A 9,385-nucleotide genomic window follows, 5' to 3' on the forward strand; every position below is an offset into this window, starting at 1 on the left:
ATTATTTTTAATGAAAGACTCCTATTATTTAAAAAACACATAAATTTTTTTATTGATTTCTAAATTTTTTATAATAAGTACATCCAATTTGCCACATCATATTTTTTACTATGAAATTGCAAAAATTATCTTTTAAAAATATTTTTAGAAATAAATTAAAAGAATAAATATCTATTTCTAAATTCTGAAACAATTAGATAAAATAACTAAAAAATATAAAATTCAATATTATGCCTCTTTGTTTTAGTTTATTTGAAAAATAATAAATGTTATAGGTTTTTTTAGCCTAACTAATAGGTTTTAATTCTAAACTAAAAAATTAGACACTAAATAAAGGATTTATGAAATAATATGACATTTTTTAAATTATAATTTTCTAACTTAATTGATATTTCTTTTCAAATAAAGATTAGTGGTTTCAAAACTTTATAAAACCGTGAGAAATTTTCATTTAAATATATTGCTCGACTTGATACCAATTGAGAGATAGTTTATTTAATATTAGAGTTATCTCTCTTATAAGATTTCAAATTCCAATTTCAATCAGAGCTAAATAATAATAAGAAAATTAAATCGTTGTTAAATTAGAATATACTACTTATATTAGTACAATCAATTAGTATTTTACACTATGAGATCTCAAATTTTAATCTCAATAGAAACTAAATAAAAGAAAGTAAGTTATTTTTTTAAAACTTTTTAAGTTTATCAGAAAGTAGAACTTGCAATAATATGCTGTTTGCTATAAAGGAAATGAACAGCCTATGCAGCTCTTGGGGGGCAACAAACAACCCAAGAAATATGTAGAATCTAATGCAAAACAGATTCTGCAGCCAGTCAGTTACCCTGTTCCCTGCTGTATTTACATTACAAAAGGATTAAGAGGAAAAAGCTTGACAGAACCAAAACACAGGATACAAATGGAGCAATTTCCCAAGGGGCTGAAAATGGGTCTGTTCATGGGGAAAATATACTTATATGGCAAAGTTAATCATGATTTTCTTTTGAGGGGAAATAGATCATTAAACTATAGTGGAAAAGAAAAAAAGAAGAAGAAGAGAATTCATTATCATTATATTACTAGTTAGACACTCAACTTCTAAATCATTCATAAAAACTCAAGATTAAATTAGAATTTACTCTACTACTAGTACTAAATCATGGAACACTAGAGCTGGGGAAATATTGCAAAGTAAATTACAAATGGAGCTTCTACTATTATGGGTACACATCATTAATACTCTCTAGAAAGAAAAGACTAAGACCATATAAATCAACAGGAATCTTATTGCTTGTTCCTTTAAGCCATTCCTCCATATTTTTTTCTCTGTGTGTTATATGCTTACAGCAAGATTTGATCTAGTATATGAGTTGACAAGATAGCTCATTTGGGACCAGCACAAACACACAACAGGAAAAGCCAAAAAGGACCAAAAAGAACCAAAAAGAATTGATTAGCAGAGGGTTATTCTCATTCCCATTCTTCCATTATTTGAAAAAGTTTATGAGAATTATGTGTTTATAAGAATATCAGCAAATTTTTGAGTCTATCTCACATTAGATGCCACTGCTCTTGCCCAATACTTGAGTTGCACCTTCATGTCTTCTGCTGAATTCTTTGTAGCCCATAATGGAATTGGAGGTGCACAACTTTGTACATGCCATGCCTCAGACAGATAAGGCCTTTTTACCTCATCCTTTTGATCTTGGTCTTGCCTTTTGTTGTCCTGCTGCAAACCAGGTAAGATTCCAACCACACTTGGGTCCAAGTCTTGTTTGTTAAATGTAAATCCTAAGTCTTTAAATCCTTGCACTTCTTGGGATTCAAGATCACTTTGGCTTTTCTTTGTAACTTTTTGGTTGGGGTTGGTGCAGCCCAAGTCTTTCCAGTTTCTTGGTGGTTTATACTTTGGCATGTTGTAATCTTGTATCATGCCCTGCATACACATGTATATTATTTGTCATTTACATTATTGGCCTAAGAGAAACAGCATATAGCTAGGCTATCATGTCCTCCATATACTTGAATTCTTTTTTATATTATAATCATGCTAGCATATAATTTCACTCGGTTTAGCTTATGGACCACCCTATTAGAAGCAACATATGAAATTCTGAAATCCTAAAGCAAATATGATTCAAGGGATGTCAAAATTTCCGAATTTATGATCCGATACACCGAGTATATCTAAGAATTTCTCGGTTGGATTGAGTGTTGGTACCTTTGGAGTATGGCGCGGAGGCAAGACTTCAGTTGAATAAGGCATTGCTTGGCGAATCAATCTGCTCATTGTAATATCAGACTCATCATCATTTTGTCCAATCACTTCTTCTCTACCTATGCAAGGTGGTAGAGATGGGGTTCTGAGTAACCTTTGCTTTGATGGTTTTCCTGTCATCATTTTGCTCTTTCTATTATGACTTTCTTTCTCTTGAATACTTCCAATTTTTCCAATGCAAGTTGGTTTACAATTGGTTTCCTGAACCAAACTTTGATCTGATAATTGCCTGATCAGTTTGCTCATTCCTTTACTTCTGCTGCTGCTGCTTTCCTTCTCTTCAAGAGTCTCTTCCCTGCTTTCCAGACGAGGCGGTAAGGATGGTGCACGAATCAAAGTACCTGAAACTTTCTTTGAAGAAGAAGAAGATTTTTGGATGTAAATAGGATTCTCTGCCAAAAGGCCTTGATCAAAGTTAGGAGAAGGATCAGAATAGCACCTCAACATTCTTGGTTTACTAGTGAGCAGTTCTCCAAAGAACCAACCTTCCTCCAAAAGATCATGAACATTTTCTAGCTTTTCATCATCTTTAGTAGAAGAGCAGGAGGCTGGTTCAAAAGGGTCCTCATCAGATGGATCCATTGTTTTCTTTTGTTTCTGCACAAAAATCACTCAAATCTACCTAGTGGAAAAATAGACCCACATATATGGGAGTTCAATTATGGTTTGTTTTCTTTCTTTATATGTTCTGTTTTCTGTTTGATAGCTGCATATGGGCTTGACCATAGGTGGCTCTTGTTGTGGGGCAGGACACCATGTGCTTTCGGCTCATACCCATCTTTATTTTATTTGACAAGTAGCAGTTTATGAGATGATCATGTGTAATTTTTAATTAAAATTATTTATTTATCTTAATGTTATTTATTTATAAGTATATCTTTATTCTTAAAATTAGAAATATATTTTTATATATGATTTAAATAATATAATAAATTAAATACATATAATAACAATTTAGTATATAACATAATTGACTTCCATCGATTCTTTTTAATGCTAATTGACAACATCATATTAAATTTTTTTACCACGTAAATTTTGTATCGTAATTTTATCAAGGAAAGTCATATAAAAATTAAAAAATAATAATAACTTAAAATAAGTTGATGGATAAAAAAAATTAATCTTATAAAATTTTAAAATCTTTTGCTTTCTTTTAAAAAATAATAACAATTTATCATAAATTAATAAGAGATTCTTAATTTAATGAGATTTTTCTTTTTTACCTATTATGCATATTAATTAATATTGCATTAATATTATGATTCATACTTATTCCAAATCCTATTAATCTCTAACTATGGCTCCTCGAATTTACTGGATGACTTAATATATGTTATAGTTGCCAATTGATATCTAATGACTCTCCTTGAGGCAATATCTATATTATACAAAATCTAGATTTTAGAAGTTTTTAATTGAAATTTTAACATATTTTTAACATATGTTATTGACATTTGGTAGAATTAGTTTATATATATAGAATAATTTATTTTTTACCTATTATACATATTAGTTAATATAAATTAATATATTCAGATATTCACTATTTAGAAATACAACTTTATTCGAATTGGTATATATGTTTATTGCCAGATTAAATCTATAAGTGTATTTAAATTATTTTATAGAAATTGATGTGTGAATTCAGAATAAATATAATGACCGTAATAAAATTTAAAATATATAAATACCGATGGATATAAATAATATACAAATTCTAATAAAATGTAAAATATATAAACAAAAATATTAAAATCTAACAAGATTTGGAATGGACACCGATAGTAAATAGTTAAATAGCTAAAAAGAAATATAGAAAAGAGAGCTTAATTGGAAGAAAGTGCTAAGGGTAGTCATCTCTAAATAGATAAGAGTACTTAAAAAATTTTAAATTCCAAAAGAAAACTAATGAAAAGATATGTATCAAACAATGGGCAGAGTTCAGCCGCAAAGACCATCTCATGCCAGCACATTGGCCATGTGATTGGCCTTTTTGTTTACGAAGCACAATAGAAATGTCTTCTTCTTATGCATTGATCTTCTTTTGACCTGTTATCTGACAGCTAGGGTTAGAGCTTTGAGCCCATTTTAATAATTGCCAACAAAATGCCAAAACAATATTTTCTTATTTATATTCTCCTAAAAATATAAATAAAACAGATTTCCTTAGGCCTAACCATAAGGAAAAAAGAAATAAAAAAAACGAAACCTTTGCGCTCAAGTATATATTTTTATTCAATGTCAATTTGTCCTTCATTTTATATTTTAAGTATAATTTTGATCAAATTAAAAATTCAATAAAATTAAGTTACAAACAGGTCGGTTTCACTGCCATATCATATAAAATGCAAACCACTTGAATTAGATTTAGACGGTTGGATTAAACCCAACCAATAGATGGTTGGATTAAACCCAACTAAACCGAACCAACTTCTCAAAATAATTGAAAAATCACTTTACAGCATTAATTCTTTTTAGGGGTAATTACTATTTGTCTCCTTTGTATTTTTTCATATTATACTAGTAATCTCTTTACATTTAAAAGATATATTTTTTTATTATGTAATTTTATACTAAAAATCTCTTTTGTCAAAATTTCCGTTAAGAAATCGTTAATTAGATTTGATTTTTCTTGTGTAATATATAAACTACTCTTTATATTTTATTTATTGCGCTATAATTTTCTTGCTTTTTGAAACTCAATGTAATTAGAAAATTAAATTGATAAAAAAATATAATTTAATCCTCAAACTTCTTATCAAAATTATAATTCTACTGTAACAAAATTAATAATAAAAAATAATATCTATTTTATTTTAACAATTTAAATTAAGTTACATGAGTTTCCAATATTTTTAATTAATATAAGTACTTTTAAGATATTTAGATTTTGCTAGAACTTAAATATGTTAAAAATTAGAGTAATTAAAGAATATTAATTAATTACTTTGTACAGACACTAAAATTAATTTTTATATAAAAATTAGACAAAGGGTTTTAGTATAATAAATAAATTAAAAAGGGCAATTTGTATATTATACCAAAAATTAAAGGACAATTAGTATAAAAACGAACATAGTTAGCAATTGTTTAATAGAAATTCTGACGGAATGAATTTTTAGTATAAAATTGTAAAATTAAAAAATAAAAGAAGATATAATTTAAATATTAGTAAGTAACTAATATAATAAAAAAAATACAAGAGTCAAATAGTAATTACCCATTTTTTTAATTTCATATTCAAAATATGCACTATTAACTGAAATCCTCTTACAGTTTCTTCTTAATCAGATATTCAAAATCTGAAATACTTTTAATGTCTTTTGAGGTACGCCGATTCTCTCAGTTTTTAAGCTCACCCTTTAATCATTTTTATTCCTTTTTACTACGATAGTAACCTGGATTAGCAACTTCAGTTTGTTTAGTTTTAAACATATGGTTCTTGCTTTTCCTTTAGTCTTGACCTGTGTGGTTAGGGGGCTTTTTCTTAATTTAATACATTTGAATTTTTTTTAATTATTTTAAGATGAAAATATACAAAATTCTAAATTTAAGATTGTTTTGGAAATAAATTTCATTTTATGGTACTTTTAAAAGTAAAAAAGAAAAGAATTTGATCCTGTCCACCTGTTGGACTCGTGGGTTCTGTATGCCAGTCCAACAAGCGGACATGACCAAAAATCTTTTGTTTTTTTGCTTTTCAAATTAACATAGTATTTCTTGAGTAGCTGGTTTAGCTAGTGTGTATTGATGCAGTACTAACTGAAACAATTATTCTGAAAACAAATAAATAAATAAAAGAAAAAAATAAATATAACCGTTTTATACACTTAACCTTTCACAGGCAAATACTGATATCACTCATTTTTTTTCCTTTTCTCAAATTTTTATCTCCATTTTTCTCTTTCGTTTTGTTGTTCCTTCTTTCATTTCTATCTTTCTTCACTTCTTTCAATTTTTCTCTTTCTTTCTTTCTTTTTTATTAAGTGTTTTTCTTTCTCGATCGATGTAGAACATCTTCTTTTAATGAGATTGAAATCTTTTTTCATTTTTGACTTTAAAAAAATAACAATTATATGTATAATATTTTTCTAAATATTTATATTATTTAAAAGACTTTTAGTAGCCTTTCAACTAACTACTTACATAGTCGTGATATATGGCGAGTTGTAGTATCGCTAATATATATTCAATCGTTGAATGACACCAATCTGATAGAGTTTTAAGGCAATTTGATTTAAAACAACCAATCTCTAATTTGCCACAACAAACTGAGGCATTACACTTTGTCGTGTTACATAATACTATTCATGTCAACTGGGTAGAGCGGCATTCTAGATAGGGCTGAGCATGGATCTTGGTGATTCCCGCCCGAACCGAATAACCGTACCGAAAAGTACCAGAACCGAAAAAACCGAAAATTTTTATAACCGAATTAAACCGATCCGAATTTTTTTACTATTACGGTATGGTCGGTTCTTTAGTAAAAACCGTCATGAATGCAGAGCGAACCGATCCGTCTTGTAATGATCCCGGACCAAACTGTAGAACCAAATTTTTACAAATATTTATAAATAATTATTTATATTATATAAAAAATACATATATTAAAAAAATAATACATATACTCTATAAAAAATTATTTTATATTTATCATTTATATAATTCAAGCAATTGTTATCGAAATATAAAAAATAATACATATTAAAAATAACTATAATATTATAATATACTTTATACTCTATAAAAAATATAAGTTATATATATTAATATGTCACATAGTATATTGATACTAGTAATCTAGTATACATACTATAATACTAGATTTGAAATTTATTTATTATATAGAAATTTTTGACAAGTTAATTAAAAATTACTTAATTTAATAAAAAATTATATAAATTAGTAAAATTATAAAAAATATTATTATATAAATATAATATTATTTACATTATATTTATTAATAAATTAATTTTTAATTATATAATATTTTTATTTTAAGAATAATAATATTAATTATACTAAAAGTATTAATTTATATAAATATTAAAATTAAGAAATAAATATTTTAAAAATAATTTTTATATTATTATACTAATAAAACTTAAAAAATTAAATATTTAGAAATAATTAATTTATTAACTTTTAAAATATTATAAATTAATATTAAAATATAAAAAAATATATTAAATTATATTTATAAATTTAATTTTTTTTTTGAAAATGATCAAACAAAACTTGAGAAAATTTTATCAAAATATCTTTTAACAATATAGAAGTTCTTTACTTTCTACAACAGCGGAGGTCCTCATTTGTTGTCAAGATTGACTTAGAAGTTCAAATAAACTTATCCAACTAGAAGAATCAATAGAGGATATTGAAAGCATAGAATCAGGTAAAATTTCTTTACTTCTTACATATGTTTGTTTATTGTTGATGCTGTTAAGTCTTATTGACGTAATTTTTTACTTTTATTGTAGGAATTATTCAAGATCCTGAGATTGGTGAGTCCCTTATGCCAAGATTAAATGTAGAGTGCTAATTTTGAGGGGAGGTAATAACATTCCTTTGCTAATTTTAGACATGTATTTTAGTACTACATAAAGTTTGTAAATTTATTTATTTTAATGATTGCCATTTGTAAAATATTTTTATGCTTGCAGTAATATATATTTTAATAGTTTGTATTTGAATGTTAAATGAATTATTGTATTTGCAAGTGACTGAATTACGAAACAGGTTGTTTAAGAATGTGATTGCAATTTTAATTTAGATTTTCATGCTACTTTTTTTAGGTTGGTAATCATATTTTCTCTAAATGCATTTGATTAAAGATGAGATTAAAGTTATATTTTTTAAATTTATTAGAACCTAAAATAGCACCGAATCGAACTGTATTGAACCGTAAAATTGGTACAATACGGTATTTGATCCTTTTATGTTTGGTACGGTACTGGTACCTTCAATTTTAAAATAACCGAGGTTTGGTATGGTACTGGTGATTTATAAATAACCGAATTGGACCGATCCATGCTCAGCCCTAATTCTAGATGGGTCAAAATATACAATAATAGAGCTCATTGGATAGTTAACAAGACACTATCAGATGGACATGGAGTAGTATCGACGTGTCACACGTAGGTGGATCTCATGCCGAGGTGCTGCAATCAGAGCATCGGTCAGTTAACCTTACCTTCATTTTATAATTGTATGCATATATCTGCAATACTATTATTTATTATTCTTTTCATAACTTTTGTCTAGGCTGATGCACTTGAGCATATTGGGATGACAAACTCCATCGACACCGCACATCGACTTGTTAGAAGTTCTCAAGGGGCACTAAATAAGGATAGACGTTGTAATACCCGAAATTTTCCTTTAATAATGACTATATTAATAATAATTAATAAATAGATTTTTATTTAAATTAATTTTACTTTATTTTTATTTGGTTTAATTTGAAATGATTTAAAGAAAATTTTAATGTTAGACAATTAAATGAGTTATTTTTCTATACCCAATTAGTTGGATCTTTAAGAAATTAATTAAGTAAATTATTTGAAAAATAAATTATATTTTGGTTATTCAAATCTTTTCCAAATATATATATATATAAGAATGCTGAGCTTCTCAGTAATCTAACCTGCAAAAAACTTTGCAACTTCCAAGCTTATAAAGACACATTCCTGACCAGAGTCATGCTTAGGGAAGATTCAAACCAACCTTTCTGGAAAGAAAAATTCTTAGCTGGTTTACCTAAGATACTAGGTGAAAGGGTTAGGAATACCATAAGAGAAGCTCATAATGACCAGATCCCTTATGATTTCTACACTTATGGCGAATTAGTTAGCCTTATTTAGAAGGAAGGATTAAAAATTTGCCATGACCTTAAACTCCAAAGACAGCTCAAATGGGAAATGAAGAAGACTAGACAAGAGCTAGGTAGCTTTTGTAACCAATTTGAGTATAATCCCATAGAACATTCCCCTACCTGCAAAGAAAAATGCAAAGAAGATTTTTCTAAACCTTTTAAGAAAAAACGTTTTTCCAAAAATAGGAAAGTGTCCAAAAACATAGAGAATTTCTACAAAAGACCATCC

General features: G+C 27.1%; 1 protein-coding gene and 1 long non-coding RNA gene across 2 annotated transcripts; one reads left to right on the forward strand and one right to left on the reverse strand.

Annotated features, from left to right (window-relative positions):
- Positions 1–1,267: 1,267 nt before the first annotated feature.
- LOC8268831 lies at positions 1,268–2,861 on the reverse strand. Its single transcript, XM_002523221.4, has 2 exons — positions 2,223–2,861; positions 1,268–1,937 (listed from the first exon to the last, which is right to left on the reverse strand). Exons 1-2 carry the CDS (start codon positions 2,859–2,861, stop codon positions 1,548–1,550), a joined length of 1,029 nt encoding a protein of 342 aa, XP_002523267.1. The 3' UTR covers positions 1,268–1,547.
- Positions 1,604–3,092, forward strand: LOC125371036. The gene is made up of 2 exons (XR_007217204.1): positions 1,604–1,741; positions 2,565–3,092. It is a non-coding gene; the product is annotated as an uncharacterized LOC125371036 (long non-coding RNA).
- Positions 3,093–9,385: the final 6,293 nt, after the last annotated feature.

Source organism: Ricinus communis, chromosome 9 (assembly GCF_019578655.1).
Source record: "Ricinus communis isolate WT05 ecotype wild-type chromosome 9, ASM1957865v1, whole genome shotgun sequence".
NCBI classification, from domain to species: domain Eukaryota; kingdom Viridiplantae; phylum Streptophyta; class Magnoliopsida; order Malpighiales; family Euphorbiaceae; genus Ricinus; species Ricinus communis.